This window comes from Elephas maximus, chromosome 3, assembly GCF_024166365.1.
Source record: "Elephas maximus indicus isolate mEleMax1 chromosome 3, mEleMax1 primary haplotype, whole genome shotgun sequence".
Taxonomy (NCBI): domain Eukaryota; kingdom Metazoa; phylum Chordata; class Mammalia; order Proboscidea; family Elephantidae; genus Elephas; species Elephas maximus.
Genome location: NC_064821.1, coordinates 169,791,323 through 169,814,414, shown reverse-complemented (window position 1 = coordinate 169,814,414; position 23,092 = coordinate 169,791,323). Strand labels below are relative to the sequence as shown.

The following is a 23,092-nucleotide window of genomic DNA, read 5'->3' as shown; positions in this document are numbered from 1 at the left end:
ATGCTCTGGGGTGGGCATTGGTACGTAGCTGTGTACTCCCGCGAAACGAACGCCGCCCTTCTCGCCGGCGCAGGGTGGCCTCGCGCGCGTAGTCTGCCCTCTGGTATCATATAGAGCGATTGATGTGGCGAAGCGTCTGCGCGGGCCCCCGGAGGCTGATGTATGGGAGCCGGGGGGTGGAGGTGGAGACAGCCTGGGCGGGCCGAGGGCTGGGGGCGCTGCCATCGCGGAACCGACCTTGCCTGTCAGGTCCACACCCTCCTGCCCCGGTGCTGCCAAGTCCACAAACCGCCTTGCACACTTTGCTGGGGTTGCCTTCTCTTTGGAGTGTGGTGCTGGTATTTCGCGTCTGGGCCACGCTCCTTGGTCAGCAACTTTTCTACAAATTTTCGCTTATATTGACAGGCTCTGAAATTGCCAGCTTAGGTTTATTTCAGCAGTATTCTTGGAAGGAGAAAGAACACGAAAGTTGTTACTATTTGGTGGTGTTCCCGGGAGCACTGGATGAATGGAATTTTTCCACTTAGCAAACGTGTTTAACTTGTTTTTTTGCAATTCGGTGCTCAGCGTTTTTGTGGCATTTTACCATTTTGCATCATTAGTATTGAATGTACTGTATAATATGGCTTAAAGTCTCTTAGTTGGTCAATAAATCCATGTTTAGTAAGTTCATAATTGTATTTTAACAAACATTTGTGTCTTCTCTTGTACGGGATCAAAGAATATAGATTCACTTCTTACTCTCAAACTAGTAGGAGTGAGTTCAGTAAGTGTGTAAGGAATTGATGAACTTACAAGACAAGTTAGACTGTGGTAACTCTAAGGGAGCTTAAAAAAAAAAGCTAAACCCATTACGGTCCAGTCGATTCCCACTCATAGCGATCCTATAGGACAGAGTAGAACTGCCCCATAGAGTTTCCAAGGAGCGCCTGGTGGATTGGAACTGCCGACCTTTTGGTTACCAGCTGTAGCTCTTAACCACTACAGGGTATTTAAAGCATTACTAATTTAGAACCATTGGCGGTCACATAAAGTTCCAGAGTTTGAAGTTCTAAAAGCATTTTGTTGCATGTTTCTTCTGTGCTGAGAAAAAAAAATTGTCGTATCCACTTGTTTATATCTTGTCTTTACAGCCTTTCCACTTAAGAAGTAAATTGGATAAATCTGCCTCTAGTATTATCCTGTCCATTCTTTCGACAAAGGCTTCTTTATTTGTTGTCCAGCTGATAGATTATTACTGAGTATTTACAACTATGGTTTCATAAACTCATTCTCCTTCATGTCTCACCCCCAGTCTCTTTAAAAATTTACATTCTAAATATTAAATATTTAGAATATTACCTCAAACTTTTTTTAATAACCCCAATTACGTTTTATTGCATTGTCAGTTTCTTTGTTCCCCGGGCAGCAGTGATTTGTCCTTCCAAGCTGGATAAAGGTATTGGTGATGTTCTTTTTGAGGGTCATGCTGTCCTGTCTTTTTTAAGGGCACAGGAAAATAAGCTATGAAATGCCACACTTTTTCCTGTGCCTTTGAGGCCGTTGTTTTATTTCCTTTTTTAAGGAATGCAAGATTTCACTTGAGCAGTATAGTAAATCTAAGTTGTATTACAGTTTTTGCTTCCAAGTATGCTGAAAAGGCTTTTGTTTTTGTAAACTTGCTCTGTGTATCACTTGTTGAATAATGCTGAACTTAGTCCTGTGAGCCTGTTTCCTTTTTCTATCTTTTTCACTTGCTCTTTATTGTTTGCTCTGCCTCCCTGATAGTGTTGGCCATTAGTATTTTCCTTCGGTGCTGCCACAAAGATTGGGGAGATCTGTGAGCATACTGCCAATTCTGTATAGCTCAAAACTTGGCATCCAGAGACATGGGGTGGGTAGGAGACATTGGGTGTTCGGAATTTCTCACAAGTTAGATACTGTGTGTGCTTATCTTAGGCTCCGCTCAGCTGTTGAAGTTTTTTTTTTTTTTTTAAAGTGGGATACTTGTCCCATGTTCCCCAATCCTGAAATCTACACAGAAATAACATAGGCAGCATGCCATTATCCTCAGCTTCTGTAAGCTTAGGTGTGTTTTAAGGTCCCCAAGTTATGCGTAATTTTCATAAAGGTAATATCTTTGATTATATTTTTGGACCTTTGTTGGACTTTTCAGATAAATATTCATGCCTGCACAAAGAAAATTCTTCATCAGACCATATGTGTTCTACTTGGACTCCCACAAGTTTATTCACAGCGTGTTATAACTTAGCTGTTTACAATACTGCCCCCTTCCCTTTTTGAGGCTCTTGAGGGTATGGATGGCATATTTTAATCTTTCTGTTTCCTCAGGGTCTAGAACAACTAGTTATTCATTAAATACTAGGTGGATCATATTTGTTCATTGCTCACTACATAAATATTGATTACCTACTAAGTGCTGAGTGCTAGGTGTGATAAAAGATCCTGGAAAATAGAATGTTAGCAAGATAGCCATGGCCTCTGACCTCGTGGAGTTTATAGACCACTGTGGGGAACACCCACTCCCCCCCAAAGAAAAATTATCAAACAAAAAAAGTTCACCTAAAGGACTGTGATCAGTATTATAGTAAACTGAATCATAGATGGGAATTTTTTATAGTTTAAAATACTCACTTTTACTATTGTGATTTATAGAAACATACCCTTAATTAACAAATAGCTTGTGCTGCAAAATTATAGGTTTCTTTATAGGCTCATAGGTGGCTTCCCTTTACATTCAAAATAAAATCTCAACCCCATGCCATGGCCTAATAAACCTCTGTATTGTCTGGCTCTTCAAACCTCATTCTACCCCACTGTTCATCTGGTTTACTACTGTCCAGCCATCATGATCTCTGAAGTACCTGAACAAGAAAAGCTCTTTCTTGCCTCAGGGCCTGTTCCCTTTTCTTGAAATTTTCTTCCTCGTGCTCTTGGAACGGCTATCTCCTTCTTTTCTACTGGTTTTGGTATAAATGCCATCTCTTCAGAGACTTCATCCACCCTATTTAAAATATGTACCTCCAACTGCTTTCTGGTTTGGCACTTTGTTTTCTTAACAGCACCTGTCACAGTGTGTAATGTTATTCGCTTGTTTACCTGTGTTTGATTGTTTTCCCAGCAGACGTGAGAGCTGCGACCATGTCTGTTCTTGTTCACTGCACTCAGATGTTGGTTGAATGGTTTTGGAGTTTGGAATCCATTTTCCCATAAAAACTGTAAATGACTGGTGGCTAGATTCCTAAGCTAGCCAGCAATAATTTTAATTTCTTACATAAATTTTTTTTTTTTTTTTTTAGTTTCTTGTAGTGCGGTAAGAAAGGGATGTTCTCTCCTTACCTTTAGAGAATAGGCCTGACGCCAGATAAAATAATCTTTATGATATTTGTACCTCCTTTCCATTTTCATGCCCCACATTCTTTTTTCCCTTCACTACATGTAGTTCTGATCCTCCTATTGCAGCTCCCTTGAGATATGCTTGCTTTTTACCTGCTGAATTTCAGAAGCTCTTTTTTCTTCTTCCTGAAGTGGTTTTCATAGCAATAACCTCTGGATCTCAGGTGTGATGGGGAAGAAGGAAGATTGGATTTGGACCTGTGGTAGTGACAGCAACCTCTGTGGCTCTCTGTATGTGTGGAAAGCAGAGTAATCATCTGTATGTCAGGGCTTACCCCATCTGAATTTTTATTTGCAATGTTGTTGCTAATAGTTTCACAGAGACAATGTTGCCAAATTGAAATGTTGGCAAAGAAAACCTTCAAAAAGCTCATAGGCCCTTTTCATATATAAATTATATAATGTCTAGACCTTGAAAGGTTTGTCAAAATGTAGGTTTTTCTAAAAGAAAAATAGAAGAAAAAAAATCGAGGTCGAAGGGGGGAAAAACTCAGAAGGAAAGTATCAGTTTATCAAATAGTCCTGCCAAATGTTCAAACTTAAAACCACTAGGATCAGTTCCTTGTAGCTGTTTAGTGCCAGGAACAGGCCGACACCCTCAATATATCACCTTTAAAAAAAAAAAAAAAAAAAACAGTAGAAGAATGGAACACTGCAGTAATAAAATACAAATTGGGTTGACCGAACTTTTTATTACTGTTTCCAGTGGAATTCCATAAGAGCCAATTATAGCTCACCAATATGAAAATACGTTACCTGTTTTGACTATAGAAAGTTTGGCTACTATAAAACAAAGTGTTTTGGTGATTATTGGTGTGTCATCTAAAGCAAGAAGGTTGCCAGTTGTTCAATGTTACATAAACATAGTTAGAGGGCAGTGGTGGATCAGTGGTAGAATTCTAGCCTTCCATACGGAGACCTGGGTTTAGTTCCCAGCCTGTGCTCTTCGTGCACCACCACCACCCATCTGCCAGTGGAGGCTTGCATATTGCTGTGACGTTGAACAGATTTCAATGGCTCTTCCAGACTAGGATGGACTAGGAAGAGAGGTTTGAGGATCTGCTTCTGAAAATCAGCCAGTGAAAACCCGTGTGCATCAGCATAGACCAATCTGTAACTGGTCATGTCATGGCACAGAACTGGGCAGCGTCTTATTCCCTTGTTCATGGGGTCTCCATGAGTGGGGCCCAACTTGACAGCAGCTAACCACAAGAATAACAGATATCGTTTAAAAAGAGTTTTAATCAATAGCTTTTTGTTACAGTTGGGTGTGTGGAGGAAATTCTTTGAAATAGTAAGAAATGAGTGTTGATTTGCCCTCTTGGTTTGAAAATTATTTTAATATTTTTATTTCAGAGCACTTCAGTTGGTTAAATTGTGGCACTCATGATTTTTTGTTGTTTGAGATTTTTGAATATTTAAGCAAGTTGACAATGGCTATTTTCTGAATCAAGTATTGAAATACATGATCTGGCAGAGAATTTGGATACCACTTTAAACTGTTAATGATTCTGAAATTTTGGAATTTGATATTTATGAGGAGAGGGAAGAAGTATTATAAATCCTGGGCATGGTGATACTAGGTCCATTGTTGAGATGCCCTAGACCCTGTATCACATTCTGTGGTCCCATAGTACTGTGTTCCTGGGAACTTTATATTGCTTTCTGAATAGAAGCATTATGACCAGACAATCAAAGAATACCTCTCTTCATTCAATGCCACTACCCTTTTAGTTCTTCTAAAATTATTTCATCTTTTTTCTTTCTTTCCTTCCCCATCCCCCCTCCCCCAAATCCTCTTAGGGTTTCTCTTCTTCCTCTTAGCCACTAGCTATGGATTTCCCAGAAGATTCTTTTTTCTTTTTCTATATTTAATCCCTTCAAGAACTCTTCTACTTTCTAATCTTTAGCTTCTAAATTGATGACCTGGAATTGTCATATCATACACAGACTCCAGTGCCAAGTAGAGAATCATCTTGCTGAAAGCAATTTTTGGCCTTATGTCTTGGTTCTTTCCAGCAGTACCAGTACCTGAGGCTAATGAATGGTAGCTGACCAGATCATGAGGGGACTACCTGGGGGCCTGATGCTGACTACTAAGCATCATGAGGCATGATGTATTTATCATGGCCATGTGGTGAGGCCAGTAAGAGCCCTGAGTCCGGAGGCTTAGATGAAGCTTTCTGGTACACAGGAGAGGGTAACATGTCCCCTTTGGGGACATGAAAACTCTGCTCTGGGACCCCTCCACAACCTCACCCTGTATGTTTCATCTTTTGTATACTTTTTTGTTATATTAAAGCTCTTGTCACAGGTATGGTGTTTCCCATTGAGCTCTGTGAGTCCTTTCAGCAAATTATCAGACCCAAGGAAGAAGGGAGAGCTGGCTGGTCTGAAGTGGAAGGAGTTATGTGGACTCCCAGGTCAGCAGCCAGTACCCTCAGGAGGTAGAGGAAAACCCCAAATTTGGGGCCAACAGGCCTGAAGTGGAGGAAATCATGTGGACTCCCAAGCTTGCACCTGGTACCTACTGACCTCGCCTTGGGTAGCTGGGGATGAGAGAGAGAGAGCTGTGAGGGCAGCTGGGGTCTGCACTGAACAGGGAAGGGAAGCTGAGATTTCTGTAGGATGCAGCTGGCATGTGGAGTGGGATTTGTTATCTACCACACAATTTGGTATCAGAGGCGGGTGATCTTAGTCTCACTGGACTGGTTTGCACAATTGGTACAGCAAGCAGGGTTCACCTGAGCAGTCCCTGGCATTGCACAGTCTTTTGTTTTCGTTTAAAACATCTCTGCTTAAAAAGCCCTTGTATGTCTTCCATCTTACCCTCATCTCCAGATCCCCTCACCCTACTTCAAAGTCACCAGAATAACAGATTGATTTTTCTCCAACTTTATCTTGACAGTACCACTGGTGTCTACCTGTTGACTCCTTTTTTCTTCTCCTTTACCCCTAATATTTAATCCGTAAGCCCTTCCTGCTAATTCTTCCTTCTAAAGTAGAAATTACTTACAGATTTGACTTTCTTATTTCCATTGTTACTACCCTACTTTAGGTCCTCACCACTTGCAAACCACTGAGATCTCCATACTAGTTAAGTCCTTTGGCTACTTTCTCCATTCATCTGATGAATACATGCAAATACCCTATTAATCTTGAAATATTGTCATTTTCTTATGCTGCTTGATAACCTATAGTAATTATGGTGTCATTAATGTTTTCTAAAGTGCAAGTACTTAAGGGATTAAATTCAAGGTCCTTTACCAACAATCATCCCTTAACCAACTTATAGTTTTTTCTTACTACTTCTTCAGCTCATCAGCCCACTCTGCTAATACATATATACTGTCCTCTTAAAGTTAATGTTTTGTGTTGTTGTTTATCCTCACTTGGAATACTACTTAAAAAAAAAAAAGGTGAGGTTATATGACTTTTTTGGCTCACACCATCAATAGAACTAGACCCAAAAACAGGTCCCTGGTTTTCTGATCTCTAGTTAACATACATAAGCCTATTAGCAGTTTGAAGATTTTTGTTGTTGTTTTTGTTTTTAATGCACTGGTAATTATATAAAATGTAAATTCTGGTTGACAAATGTATTTTATTTTTTATTTTTACAGGTAAAGACCAGCTATAAAAAAAGTTATAAAACTTAAGACAAATTATTGTCTTGAGATAAAAGAAAACCAAGACCCATGAGTGGGCATCGGTCAACAAGGAAACGATGTGGAGATTTTCACCCAGAGTCTCCTGTGGGCTTCGGGCATATGAGTACTACAGGATGCGTATTAAATAAATTGTTTCAGTTACCTACACCACCATTGTCAAGACACCAGCTAAAACGGCTAGAGGAACACAGATATCAGAGTGCCGGACGGTCTCTGCTTGAACCCTTAATGCAAGGATATTGGGAATGGCTAGTTGGTAGAGTTCCTTCCTGGATTGCCCCAAATCTCATCACCATCATTGGACTGTCAATAAACATCTGTACAACTGTTTTATTAGTCTACTACTGCCCTACAGCTACAGAACAGGTAAGAACAGATTTCTTAACAATACGTATCAACATTTGTTAAATGCCAAAACGGTTTAGTTGGGATTACGGGTCATTTTAGCTAAAGAGAAGATAATATGACATCTGTTATCAACTATTTAAAAATATCCTAGAGCCCTGGTAGTACAGTGGTTAAGAGCTCAGCTGCTAGCCAAAAGGTCAGCGATTTGAATCTATCAGGCGTTTCTTTGAAACCCTATGGGGCAGTTCTGCTGTAGCCTATGGGGTCACTATGAGTCAGAATTGACTCAGCAACGGATTTGGTTTGGCTTTTTGGTTTCACATCCACTGTTGATAAAGCATGTACTGCTCCTCATAACTGCAACCAACCTTATCCTACTTTATCCATTATTAGAAACCAGAAGCAGAGGGTGGGCTCTCATCCTAGTAGGTAAATTAATGTTATCAGGGATTTAACTGTTGCTTTTAAAATCAGAAAATCTGATTTCTTTATATAAAAGATTTATCCCATTTTTTGAAATGGCTGAATAAATTCTTAGCAAAGTTTAAAATGAGAAAAGTCTCTGGCATTTGAGATGGCTGTAAATCAATTTTATCAAGTGTTGTCCCCTTCATTCTGTTGAGAATTGTAGAATATCCCTTTGCTCTTGCCGTAAACATGTGTAACAGATAGACCTCAGCTGTATCTCATATTATTTTAGCAAAGCAAAGATAGTATAAGAAAAAGTCAATATAATGTATTTCTTGTTCCACATCCTGCTTTGTCTGACATTAAGAAAGGAAGCACGCTATTGCTTATGAAGACTCTTTCCCTAAGCCTTCTCAAATCCAAGCCTCTCTACTACTTTTACTATATATAAACCAGAACTAAGCAAAACCAGTTGCCATTGAGTTGATTTCAACTCATGGCAATCCCATGTGTTGCAGAGTAAAACTGTGCTCCATAGGGTTTTCAGTGGCTGTGACCTTTTGGAATTAAATCACCAGGGCTTTCATCCAAGGTGCTTCTGGGTCAATTTGAACCACCAACCTTTCAGTTAGTAGCTGAGCACTTAACTGTTTGCACCACCCAAGGACTTCTGTTATTATCTATACCCATTACTTAAAACCAAAAACAAAACTAACCCTTGATCAGAATGGGTAAATCGATGTTTATCTCTTGTTTTAAACTTTCCTTGTTAAAAAATGAACTAAAGTAGTTAGGTAATGAAAGAGAATTAGATACATTTGTTGTGCCTGTATCACTCAGAATGGTCCAAGACTACAGAAGGCGACCCTCGACTAAGGTTGTTGAAAGTAATTCTTTGAACCATGTGGAATTAGAATGGCCACGTGATTCCTTGTTTTGTTTTTAACTTGAAGTAATTAAAAAAAAAAAAATAGTGTGTTCAGATGATTTGTCCTTTGAGATATAAAATTACCACCATCCAACCCTCTGTGCCTTTCTGTTTTCATCAGTTCATATCCACATATATCTCTTGAAGTGAATGGCTATCGACAGTTGCAGTTACCTATAAAATATGTTATTTTTGTCTTTCAGGTCCTCATTTCCCCCCACTGTTGAATACAATTTCTCATTTACTATACAAATTCAGTCCATACAATTTGTATGGATATATTTCTGGTTTTCCTTCACTTTCTTAACTATCTTGCTTTATATTGATCAGGAAACTTAAACAAAAAACAATATGATTGCTTATGTATGTCTGGGATCCTTTATTACCTGCCCTTTGAGCTGTTTCACCTGGCGCTTATGTAAGCCCCTGGTAGAAGAGTTTGGTCTGGATCTCACATGTCCTTAGAGATATAGAACAGCAGGGAGATTCGTTGGTTCCAGTGGAAGCCCTCCAGTGGTCCTAAGCCAGTTCCAGGATGGGGATCGGGGAGTAAGAGCAGGTTCAAAGGTAGCTCAGCCACTGAGAGTCATTTATTGAGCACCCAGAGTATACCAGGCACCGTGTTCCCTATAATACTTTTCCTCAGCCTCTGTCCTGAACCGTTTTGGAATTACTAGAATTAATTTTTTGCGGGGGAGACTTCCAGAATGGCAACTACCCTGATCACAGAGAACTTTTCAGAATTATTGCTGGGAGGAATCAAGGTGGAACATGACTGAGCTGCTCTTTGGTACTCTGCAAGGGAAGGCAGTGTCTAACAAAGGATACATCTAGATTTCTTTACAGCTACATGGCAGAAATCCTTGTCAGGCTCAGATCAGAATTACTGAGGTAGGCCGTGGCTGTCTTCCAGGATACACTGTTCCCATCTCTGTGATCTTGAGTAACTTAGGTAAGTTCTCTAAGTCACATTTGACTTGTCTTTTTTAAGCCTTACCTTGTAGTACTGTTACGAGGATTAAGTTGAGGTTACCAGCCACGTAGTGTGTTTAGCAGAGTGCCGAGCATATAATGCTCAATAAAGTCGGTGATTATTTGGAATTTGTCTTGCAGCTTGATATATGTGGCATATGCTTTTGAGTTACCTTTGCCAAATAGGACAGATAAAGTTGTTACCTATTTGAAACAGACGAAAACTAAGCGACCCTGTTACCAGTAAGAGTTCTACCAGATTTAAGCGTAACTTTTTGGAATGTGATCTTAAGAGTTTTTTGTCTTAGTGCTTATTTATTTTTTGTTTGTTTTTATATTGCAGTTTAATGCTTTTGATTTAACTTATTAAAAAATAACTTGTTACATTTTTTTAATAATGAAAAAATGGAAAGAAAAAGTGGCACATTGGTCCATCATCCCACTGCCCAATTAACTCCTATCGATATTAAAAGAGAAAGGGAAAAAATAACAGAAAATTTCACAGAAAGGTATAAAACAAAAAGTAGAATCTTCCCCTTTTTGCCTGCCCATCCATCCCACTCCTACCCTCAGTCACTTTCCTTAAACGTAACAACATTTAATAAGCTTTTGGTGTGTATATTCACCTGCGGAAAAAAAATCATTCTTGCATCAGCATGCGTGTATGTTTATATGTATGTAAACCCCTCAACTCTGTTTCAAAAGCTCAGTAAAACCACATTTCTTAGACTCTTTCATCTGAGTTAACTCACATAAGAACATCTCTGTAAGATCTTGCAAGTTAGTTAATTGTCATATTGTGATGTGATTATTTGCTTCGGCCAGTTCTTTTCCACTCACCCCTCATGGTGTAATGGTTTCCTGACTGATGAGTTCATTCATTCATTCAATGTCTCTTCTAGGCTCTTAACCCAAATAAGACCATACTTATCTCTGAATTAGACGGCTTTCTCCTTGAAACACATCTGAGAATTGTGAAATAATGGAAATAGGAGCAAGTATATGATATTATTGTAGTGTTCTACAGATTCACAGGAAGAGGGAAAAATCCGAAGAACACAAGAAAGTTTTTTTCTCTTTTTAACTATATAATTATTATCTTGCTGTTTTCTGAGATTCTGTGTATACTGTTAATTGAAGTTGTCTCTGTTCTGAAGTAACTCTTTTCCCTATTAGAATCCTAAGTTTAGACTCTAAGAAGTCCTTGTCTTCTCTAGCAGTGTTATTCAATACAGCTTTCCGTGATGATGACAGTGTTCTCTGTATGATCCAATTTGGTAGCCATAGCCACGTTTAGTTATTGAACACTTGATGTGTGGTTAGTGCAACTGAGGAACTGAATTTTTAATTTTATTTCATTTTAATTAATTTAAATTTAAATAGCCACACATGACTAATGGCTACTGTATAGACAACACAGAGTTACTGGAACAAGAAGCAGTAGATCCAAAGTCCAGAAGATGGAGTTCTTAGTCACACAGGATTCATTACCCATCAATATGCTTCCGTATAAAGTGTGGTTACATAATCCCAGGTAGCACATTCAGGATTTGTAACTCTGGCTTTCCAGTCTTCTAATTGCCATTGAGTTGACTCTGACTCATGGTGACCTCATGTTGTGTCACAATAGAAATGTGCTCCATGGACTGATGTTTCTGAAAGTAGATTACCAGGCCTTTCTTCCAAGGCACCTCTGGGTGGACTCCTTTCACTTAGTAGCCGAGCACATTAACAATTTTTACCACCCAGGGACTCTGGCTTAGAAGAGGTGTATGTTGTTGTTAGGTGCTGTCGTTCTTAGGTGCCATCGAGTCGGTTCCAACTCATATGACCCTATGTACAACAGAGCAAAACATGCCCTGGTCCTATGCCATCCTCACAATTGTCGTTATGCTTAAGCCCATTGTTGCAGCCACTGTGTCAATCCATCTCATTGAGGGTCTTCCTCTTTTTTGCTGACCCTCTGCCTTACCAAGCATGATGACCCTCTCCAGGGACTGGTCTCTCCTGATAACATGTCCAAAGCATGTGAGACAAAGTCTTGCCATCCTTGCTTCTGAAGAACATTCTGTCTGTACTTCTTCCAAGACAGATTTCTTTGTTCTTCTGACAGTCCATAGTATTCAGTATTCTTTGCCAACACCATGATTCAAAGTCATCAATTCTTTTTTGGTCTTCCTTATTCATTGTCCAACTTTCACATGCATGTAGGCAATTGAAAATACCAGGGCTTGAGTCAGGCACACCTTCATATTCAATGTGACATCTCTGCTTTTTTAACACTTTAAAAAGAGGTATTTTGCAGCCAGTTTGCCAAATGGAATATGTCATTTGATTTCTTGACTGCTGCTTCCATGGGCATTGATTGTGAATCCAGGTAAAATGAAATCCTTGACAATTTCAGTCTTTTTTTTCCATTTATTATAATGTTGCTTATTGGTCCAGTTGTGATGATTTTGTTTTCTTGAGGTTGAGGTTCAGTTCGCACTGAAGGCTGTATAGTCTTTAATCTTTTTCAGTAAGTGCTTCAAGTTCTTTTCACTTGCAGCAAGGAAGGTTGTCCGTCTGCATATCCTAGGTTGTTAATGAGTCTTCCTCCAATCCTGATGCCACATTCTTTTTCATATAGTATAGAGGTGTATACTGTGGTCCTTTTAATAGCCTCAATGTCCTAAATTGTGGAACTCTAAGAAAATGTTTAAGAGAAGATCCTTGCCTTTTAATAACTGAGAACTAAATACATCTGTAGCAGAGAAACCCATTCCTATTGCAGGAACCCTTTACAATGCAGAATATACTAAATATTATCTGGAGCTCTGAGTAGTTTTAATTTGCAACTCTGAGAATTTAATACAGTTTAACTTGATAACTGATATCTGGTAACATATCTGTTTTTGTAAAATTTTTTTCATGGCCTGGGCATGGGAAGCTCTGAAAAGTAATTCAAAATTCTCCTCTTCACTCTTAGAGATAACAAACCAGATAAAAGCTCTCCTTTTTTAATGTACAACATTTAAAGTCAGTACCAACAGTTCAATTTCTAGCCAGGAAAAGAGAAATTATGACCATAAATATTGGAAAAATAATGTTCTAAGCACTAACTAACAGCTATGGAAGCAGCAGTCAAGAAATCAAAAGACGCATTGCATTGGGCAAATCTGCTGCAAAGGACCTCTGCAAAGTGTTGAAGAGCAAAGATGTCACCCTGAAGACTAAGGTGCGCCTGACCCAAGCCATGGTATTTTCAATCACCTCATACGCATGTGAAAGCTGGACAATGAATAAGGAAGACCGAAGAACAATTGACGCCTTTGAATTGTGGTGTTGGCGAAGAATATTGCGTATACCATGGACTGCCAAAAGAACGAATAAATCTGTCTTAGAAGAAGTGCGGCCAGAATGCTCCTTAGAGGCAAGGATGGCAAGACTGCGTCTTACATACCTTGGACATGTTGTCAGGAGGGACCAGTCTCTGGAGAAGGACATCATGCTTGGCAGAGTACAGGGTCAGCGGAAAAGAGGAAGGCCCTCAACGAGGTGGACTGACAAACAGCGGCTGCAACAATGAGCTGAAACGTAACAACGATTGTAAGGATGGTGCAGGACTGGGTAGTGTTTCGTTCTGTTGTGCAAAATGTTGCTATGAGTCGGAAGCGACTCAACGGCACCTAATAACAACAACAACAAGCACTTTGTATACTAGATCATAATTTTCCAAAGTGTTGTTCCATGGAACTTTGAAGAGGTGTATTTAAAAATACATCCTATCCGTGGTCTCATGAGACAGTTCAGTCAGTTGGCATAACATAGTTCACAAAAATCATGATCTGCATCTTAGTGAAGTGAGTAGTGTCGAAGGTCTTAAAAGTTTGCAAGCAGCCATCTAAGACACAACTACAGGTCCTACTTGCGAGGAGCAAAACGGTAAGAAGGTAGCCAAACGCTCAGAGAAGAAACAAGTCTACATACATGAGTGACAACCTTATCTGCCCTGAGACTGGAAGAACTAGATGGTGCCTGGCACTGCCGCCGACCATTCTGACCAGAGTCACAATAGACAATCCTGGAAACAATAGGAAAAAAATATGGAGCAGAACTCAATTCTTATTAAAAAAAAAAAAAAAAAAACAGACAAACTGAAACAGTGGAGAACAGAGGACTTGCCAGAGACTAACTATCGCCCTGAGACACTCTTTAAACCTAGAACGGAGCCTATCCCCTGAGATTACCTTTTAGTGAAAAGAGTGGCACAGAAAGTGTGGGTGCTCTACTTAAAAACCATCTGAATGAGACCAGAAGTTCAATGATTACTCAAAAGCAAAAGTGAAAAGATAAGGAGGCAGGGAAGTTAGAGCACTAGACGTGAAAGAAACAATACAATTAAAGAGGGTGTTGACACATTGTGGTAGATGTAACTGGTGTTACTGAACAATTTGCACAGATTGTCAAATGGGAACCTAACTTGCTGTGTAGACTTCAACCAAAAACTCAGTAAAGTAAATAAAAATATGTGCCATGCTCTGAAAAATTTGGGAAATGGCAGCATATTGTGTCCCCCTTTTTGGAGAGTCACAGTATGTTTTAGCAGCATTAGGGACTGGAAGAAGTCCTACAGTAGAGAAAGCTGTTTAACATTGCTTAACCCATTGTTTCTCAAATGATTTTAGTCTGGAATATTTTTTTTTTTTCTTCATGTAATACCTATAAACATCCTGAAGGACACAATTTGGGAAATACTATACTACATTATTCATTAATCGACTTTTAAATCTAAATGTTTGGAGGAATATTATAGAAATCCCCTAGTCTAATCTCTCATGGGATTTTTGTAATATCCCTGTGAAGTACTTATCCAGCATCTACTTGAGCACCCTATAAGACAGAGAATTTAATTCTCTTGAAATTCTAATTGTTTCAAGAAGTGCTTCATTTTGTAACTCTTGGATCTTCTCTTGTGTAACTTCCAGCCAGCATACTTCTCTAGAGAATGATCTGCAGGTAAAAATATGTTAACGTAGTAGCTAATATGTCTTAATGCTCTTGCTTTTCTTATTTTCTTCCACAGGCACCTCTGTGGGCATATGTTGCTTGTGCATGTGGCCTTTTCATTTACCAGTCTTTGGACGCTATAGATGGGAAACAAGCCAGAAGAACCAATAGTAGCTCTCCTCTGGGAGAACTTTTCGATCATGGTTGTGATTCACTGTCAACAGGTACTGTTGTTTTTTAATGTTAATGATGACTGACAGTAGTGAAAGCAAAGTGATAAACAGTGTTAGACTAAATAAGAGGTTGGTGGTGTTATTATAGTTATCAGAATAAATGATTTTGTATTAAATTTTAGTATTTTCAAAAGACTGAACCTGATTAATATTTTTTCATTATTGGCATTATCAGGAAATTTAGGAATTAAGTTCATTTCTGTGTAAGTTATTTTTAATGCTAAATATTGTTTTGTCGTGTTTGTTTTCAAAGTCTTAGGGCATAATTGTCATCATAAAGTACACGCCAGTACAATAGTGGGAGACTAATTAGATAATTTGTGGTCTTTATGTTTAAGTGGCTACATTGTAGGCATTTAAAACTATGTTATAAAGACTTTGTTTATAACTGATAATGTGTTTGGATAGAAAACACTGGGGAAAAAATACATAAAAGTACTAACAACAGATGAGTCACTATGGTTAGGTGATATGCCTTTACTTGCACTATTTGGCAAATTTTTAAAATAATACTTCTGCATATCTTTAGAGGGAAAAAGGAAATTTAGAAATGAAATGATAATTTCTAACAAGTTTTCCTGACAGGAACTTCCCACCTTATGTTTAATTTAGTCCTTCAATTGGTTTCTTATCATTGGACATGCCTTTTAAAATATTTAGAGAGAAAGAAGTGAAAACTCTAGTTTTACCTCCTGAACCCGGATTTACAAATGTAGATGCATGTTAAAATCATCGTCTCAATATCCAGTCAGCAGTTTGCTTAGTAGAAGGGGAGCAACTAAGCTCTGAGTAAAGGCTAGTTTAGTATCTTAAACCAAAAAAAAAAACCAAACCCAGTGCCGTCGAGTCGATTCCGACTCATAGCGACCCCATAGGACAGAGTAGAACTGCCCCATAGAGTTTCCAAGGAGCGCCTGGCGGATTCGAACTGCCGACCCTTTGGTTAGCAGCCGTAGCACTTAACCACTACACCACCAGGGTTTCCAAGGTATCTTAAAAGGTGTTATAATATAACTAGGTGACTGTAGAATGACAGGTATCCTATTTTTTATTTTAAGGGACGGTCATGTTTGCACTATAGTTTGAGTTTCAAACTTTTATGGAAGTCTTTTTGTGTGTCACCCATAATGGTATCTGCTACATAAGAAACAGCAGCTATCAATCTAAAACAAGTAGGTCACTTTATGGATTATCCATGCCTTTCTTCTTGCCTTCAGGCTCTCTGCCTTTTAACTTCTTACTGCTCATTATTACCACTATCACTAAATTGGGAAAGTACTCCGAAAAATAACTATTTTAGTTGCTTTCAAGAACTTTGGTTCCACTAAGTGGTTTAGTGAAAGAGAAGATTTAAATTATGAGGAAAAAAGATAGCGTCGGGATTATGTCTGACTTTCCTGTTACCATAGATAACTGAGAGCAGATTTACATTCTTAGCCTATTTCTTCTTTGTCTTACCTGAAATCATTTCCAGCTCAGTCAAGGTTTGGTATTCAGATTGTTCAGTTTCACTGTGATCTTTTTTCTGCAGTTTTTGTGGTTCTTGGAACTTGCATTGCGGTGCAACTGGGGACAAATCCTGACTGGATGTTTTTTTGTTGTTTTGCTGGGACGTTCATGTTCTATTGCGCACACTGGCAGACATATGTTTCTGGAACATTGCGGTTTGGAATGTAAGTAACAATGATGTTTGCTCGTTCTAATGTGGAGGATGTTGCTTGTAGATATTTGAATATTAGGGGTGGATCAAATTACTAAATTAGTTTGATTAATAAAAGAATCTTAAACTCATTATTATAGTTGTTGCCTAATAATCTTTGCCATATGCCTTTCTGTCATACCTTTTAAAAGGAAATATCAGAATCTTCCAACCAATACTTTTAAAGCAATCTGAAAAACAGTAGCCTCTCCTCGCTCGCCTCTATTTCTCTCTCTGACAGTAAAATTCAATCTTTTTTTCCCTGCTGTCATTTGCCCTAATACCATGCTTTATTTTACATATAGAAGTGCATTTTTCAGGAAAGATAAATCGTTTCTAAGAGCAAAGATCAACTGTTGTCTTTAAATATCATGGCCTTTATATACTAGGTTTTATTCCTTTCAGATTGTTTTATTTATTAATCTAAAAAAAAAAAGAAAACCAAGCGCTTGATAATTCAGTTCACATGAGAACACCATATAGATTATTTTTGCCAGTGAAATGTCAGAGATTTTCAAAATGAAATACAGACTCATTTCTTTGAATAGTTCCTACCTGATGATCGGTACTTTTCCGTAAATATTCATTAGTAAACCGGTCTCGGAACAAGGTTAAGGATGGTATTCATCAACCAACTGGTATTTAAGTTAGTATCACAGATCCTATTTACACTGCTTAGGTTGTTCTTTTTTTTTTTTTTTTAATGGTGTAGGATTCAAAGAGAAAGGGCTTGAGAAAACACTGTCTACGTCGTGAAATGTCAAAATGAAAATCTCTGATGGCAGATGACGGGGAACATCTTAACCTAGTCTGCACTGAAGATGAATCATTAGTAGATTTTTAATTTTAGTAAAGTTAGTTTTCTAGGCTTTGAAAAAGCAGAATGCATAGAAATCCAGCTGTTCACTACAAGTTCAGTTCAGCTGACTTTAGCTAAGCTTGTTTCAATAGAATTTAAGATGTTCTGATAGCAGTAAGTGAACAGTTAATACTTTGAATGTTAACTGTTTAAGAAGCGTGTCTTACAATACTGTCAAAAAAGGATTTAGAGAATATGTTTAAGGCACATCTCAGTGTGGTACTTGCATTAGAGACGGCAGTGGACATGAGTGCCCATTTGAAAACTATATGCCTGTGCATTCATCAGTAGTTTATAAAATGATCTCAGTACTCAGAAGATATTGAAGATTTCTGATACCAAAAAAAAGCAGTAATTGAAAATATGCACAGGTGTTTTTTCTCAATGATTCATGTTTTTACAATCTTTCTCTACACTAGGTAAAGCCATAAAATGTGATGGACTTCTAAGAACAGACTTCTAAGATCACTTGATTTGCCCTAATTCAGTTTTAATTTTTAATGATGTTACTGTTTTCAAAAATAGTAAAATTCGTGATACATGAATTTCACGTAGTTTATATTTCATTGATTATTATCTTGCCAGTTAACTTCTAAGCCCTTATTTTGAAAGCCTAGTCATCATCCAGCCCTAACTCATTCTTTCCCTTTCAATAAAGCAGCACCAGTCATATGGGTGGGAACTGGAGGAAGGAGAAAGAACAAAACCATGGAAGTAGGGGAAGAGTAAATAGACAGTGTTTTTAGGAGTGATTTTATATCATAGCTTTCTATTTGCCAGTCTTTGAGTTTTCCTCATGGTGTATTTCCATTGATGAGCTACGTATTTGGAGAACTGCAAACAGTTGCGTATGGTTGCTTCATAAGATGCCTATAGGGGAGTGGCAGGAGAAGAGGCTGGAGAAGATCCAGATATACTCTGTGATGCCAAAAACGTTTTATCCTAATTCTGTGGGGAAGTTTTACAGGACCTAAGCAAAGGAGATGACAAAAATGCCTTTTAGAAAAGTCAATTTGGCAGCATTGTAGAGGATGAATTAGAATGAGCTGTGACAGAAGCAGGGAGATCAGGAACAAGTGTCACTGTGGTTAAGGTGAAGAGTTGAAGAGTGGCAGCCTCAGCTAGATAGTGACAGTGTTTCTGGAGAGAATGGGACGGGTTGGAGAGAGATATGAGGAAAAACTATAGGACATAGCCTATATTTGAATGTGGGGAATGAAAGAGAGGGCTGAGGCTGGAATGCTCCCAGTTTTCTGGCTTGGGTGGTTGCATGGAAGGTGGAGAAAAGGCACTAAAGAAAGAGGAAAAGGATCCTATTTGAAGAGAGAGTTCTATTTAGGATGTGAACATTAGGGGTTTTAGGCATCCAAATAGAGTGAGAATAACAGAAACTTAGAGAGCAAGCCTAGAAAGAAGCTCGTAAAAATTATTGAAAGTAACAGCCAGAGTAAAAAAAAAAAAAAAAAATGAGAGCTAAAAGCCAAGAGAGGAAGGAATTTCAAAAAACAATTCTAAATGCTGCCAGGGCTCAAAATAAGGACAGAAATGGGTACATTGAATTTGGCAGTATAAGGCCATCCCAAGTAGTTTCTATATAGTGGTGGGGTAGAAGCCAGATTATGAATGGGAAGTAAATAAGTGGAGACGGTACAGGTTGGAGGAGAGGACACAGGCTTAAAGGAAGGAGGGGTTTTGTATTTAAAAGAAATCCAGCAGAAAAGGGATTGTAGATACCTGAAAAAAGAGAGTATTATTTATGTAGTAAGATTGCTGAAAATGTAGGACCAGACACGTTCTAGGGTGACAGGACTAGATCACGAAGATGCTCTTCCACTGGGACTGGAGTGCTTACTGATAAATGGCATAAAAAAAATTTTTTTTTTTTTTTTTAGAAATATTGAGGCTGGTTTGAATTTAACATCTAAATTTAAATATTAGTACTTTAAGGAGTTGGTTTTGATGTGGGAAAATTGTGCAAAGTTTTCTGAAATACCTCAATTACATTAAAACAACTTTTTTTTTTAATTAAAAACAGGCTACAATATTCATGGAAATACGCTGCTAACGCTTTACATTTAAGGAGATGATTACCAAAATACCAGTATACAGAAACATGTAGAATAATACATTGCGTACATATCCCTAAAGAAGTCTTTAAATTGCCCTTTTTCAAGAGCGAATAGAATAGGCAAGTGTATAATAGGTTAAATATTGAAATAAAGTTTGTATGTGTGAAGGAGAATGTCCAAATTTTATTTTGCTTAATTAGGAAAGAACAAGTTCAACTTTCAAATGTAGTTTGACTAAAGAAATTTTTTAAAAAATCACTTACTTTTTCTTACCTCTTAGAGGAAAGGAAAAGCAGCCTTAGGTACATTTGGAATCTCATTTTAAAACATTTTTATTTGAATTGTTTTATTTTGATATGCTTACACATGACTAAAAAAATTCACGAGGATTTCTCTTTTATATGTAAATAAATTCAAGTTGTTACACTTTTATTGTTGTTGGCTGCCATCGAGTCTGCCCTCAACTCATGGCAACCCCATGCATAACAATGCTGACTGGTCGTGCACCACCCTGTGATCAGCTGCAAATTGGGCTGTTGTGAACAGCAGGGTTTTTTTCATTGCCTGATTTTCAGATGTAAATTGCCAGGCCTTTCTTCCTAGTTCATCTTGGTTTGGAAGCTCTGCTGAAACTTGTTCAGAATCATAGCAACACACAAGCCTCTGCTGACAGACAGGCTGTGCATGGGGTGCGCTGGCTGAGAATCAAACCCAGGTCTCCCACCTGGAAGGCGAGAATTCTACTACCTAACCACTAATGCCTTTTAATAACCTTAAAATGTAGAATGTTTGCCAAATAAGAAATTTTTATTTCATCTCCTTAGTCTTTTTAATGCAACTGTTTTTAGTTGCTGTTCAGTTTGTTTATAATATATTGAACAAAAAAGAGGCACAGTAACGTTTGAAACTGTTTTATTCAGAGTAGAAGTCTAGCTTTGTGAGAAGAGAAAAGAAATCCTCCCCGAAATTATGACTTGTATCTTCCAGCATTTTGCTCTGATGGCAGCTAAAAGCTGCCTGGCACACAGGATATTAATCTGTTCTTATCTAAACACACCCCTGTCCTAACAGTGCTTCTGGATGACAAGCAGAGACTGACAGTGACAAGTACTACCTATTGGGACCCTTCCAGGTCCAGTTTAGCACTGTAGGATTTTTACCAGCCTGATATGAAAGACAGGGGAGGAAAATGGGGTTTGAAGCTAAAATATGTATATAGGGTTGCTATGAGTTGGAATCAACTCGACAGGTTTGGTGTGGGGTTTTTATGTACTTTCTAGCTTCGGCAAAGCCCATCATGTCCGTGGATTACGTAAGGGATCTCTGAGATTCCTCTGAGGAAGTCTCTGATTCTGTTGATTTTACAGACATTATTTCTCATGACTTACTGCGTATAATTACAGCAAGCAGAATATCAGTCTTTGCTTCCATTCATTTTTAATTTATGCTTCTAAGATTCTACATTTAAATTCATTAAAAACCCTGCCACCAAAAGTTTATTCCTATGTAAGTAACTTCTGTAATCACTTCCCACTTTTTCTTTTCTGTAGTTAGTTTAAAAAAAAGTTAATAGGCTATGTATTCTATTGGTAGTCTGTCAAATTTAGTTCATCTCTTTATCCAAGGTGAACCAAAAACCAAACCCATTGCCATCAAGTTGGTTTCATCTCATAGCAACCCTAAAAACATACTTATTTGAAGACTTCCTAGTAATTAAAACTGATTCTGTTAATGTATAACCCACTTTCTCTTAGGAAACTTCCTATCGAATACCTGTATATGACCTGCATATCTTTACATGGTTAAGATTGATCACATTAATTATTAAATGCCAGACATTTTCCTTTTAGTTTCTGTATGTATTTTTCTCTCAGAAGTGATGCATTCATTTGAACCCCAGCTCCGCCCATTTAATTCTGTCTCATTGTTATAGATAATGTTGATAGAACAAGCAACTCTCAGTTATTGTAGTAATGTAAAACCCAGATTGCAATTTGGGCTTTCATAAAGTTATTTTTGTTGTTAGGTGCCATCGAGTCAATTCTCACTCATAGCAACCCTGTAGGACAGAATAAAGCTGCCCCTTAGGGTTTCCTAGGCTGAAATCTTTACAGAAGCGGAGCGCTAGTCTTTTCTCCTGTGGAGCCACTGGTGGGTTTGAACCACTGACCTTCTGGTTAGCAGTGCTTAACCACTGCACCACCAGGGCTCCTATATCTCATTCCTCTGTTCTTAATTTTCATTAGTAATGTAGTTTTTATTTAAAGCCTATTCTATATACTGCTACCCTTTTCTGTCACCATCTGTGTTATACTTCTCTAGTGATTCAACTGGGTGTTTTACCACTAATAAACTAATCCAATCTAGTAGAGCATTATAATGCTGGTATGGAGTTAAGGGAAGAGAAAAGGAGAAGATGCTAAACCAGAGATTTTCAGGGAACAAGACAAAGAGATGGCTAATTTGACTTCTGTCCTAATATCCAAAGAAAAGTCACTCTTAACTAGATTCTTTCCCACTTGCACACGTATTTAAGAGACCTATGTCACTAACTACCAAGTAGTTTTATTTCACTTCTGGGTAATTGAGAGTTGACTGCATGTCTTTAGTGCTGATGTTTCCAACTTCCGGTTTACAAGTCATTTATTTGGTGTTAGTTTTAATTTTTTAAACTTTTCTATTTTGACTTGAGTTGAAATACATGTGTATGTATAAGGATATCAATAGTACTGTATAAATTGTATCATTGAATCTTTAGTGTCTTTATAAGGAGAATGCTACATTTGAATCTGTTTTTGCTACCTGTTTTTGTGGGGCTCTTTAGCAGAATCTCTGAGTAAAGTTATTTTGAAATGTTTGTTTCCCTATGCATAGATTCGATGTTACAGAGTCCCAGATCATAATTATAATATGCCAGCTTCTCACAGGAACCCTGGGACCTTGGTTCTGGAACTTCACGGTAACTGCTAGAATACTCATGCTGCCAGTGAACAATGGCGTGAAATCTATAAAGACAGCACCTTTGTCATGCACAGAGTAATTAAAAAATGAAAAATCAAAAGTCTTCCTGGTGGTATTTCACAGACAAACAGGTTATTAGAAAACAATTACTTTTCTAACATAATAGGGCAATAAAAATCCACCCTACTAAACAAATCTTTTTTTAAAGAGTTCTCTTTCCCATTTACTTACAGTGCCTAATAATCGTTTTTGCCCTGTGTAATATTTTTTTAAAACAAATACATACCTTTCCACCCATTAAATAGTATTTTTTTAGTGTTTATTTTTGAAAACAATAAAGCAAGCAGAGTTTTCCTTAGATAAGTAAGTTGAAAGGACCCTTTTTATTAAGTAGGAAAGATTCTGCTTATTCTCAACTTTTTTAGCATATCTATAAGCAATCTAGTACTGGTTTTTCTGCTTGGATTTTTAATGATTTTGGTTTGAAAAAATATTAATGCTAGAAGCTCTTCTCATTTATATTTGTTTTTTGTTTTCCTCTATGCCGTGCTTTCAAAAC

General features: G+C 37.9%; 1 protein-coding gene across 3 annotated transcripts in view; it reads left to right on the top strand.

Moving 5' to 3' along the window:
- CEPT1 (choline/ethanolamine phosphotransferase 1) overlaps positions 1-23,092 on the top strand; it is a 40,401-nt gene that overhangs the window by 632 nt on the left and 16,677 nt on the right. For 2 of the 3 annotated variants that reach the window (XM_049880095.1, XM_049880094.1), the window contains exons 2-4: positions 7,020-7,433; positions 14,789-14,936; positions 16,477-16,618. In XM_049880095.1, the coding sequence (XP_049736052.1) occupies positions 7,095-7,433; positions 14,789-14,936; positions 16,477-16,618 (629 nt within the window). In that variant the 5' untranslated portion in view covers positions 7,020-7,094. Of the gene's footprint in view, positions 1-5,419; positions 5,920-7,019; positions 7,434-14,788; positions 14,937-16,476; positions 16,619-23,092 lie in introns of those variants that run through there. The other variant, XM_049880096.1, reaches the window with a different exon arrangement.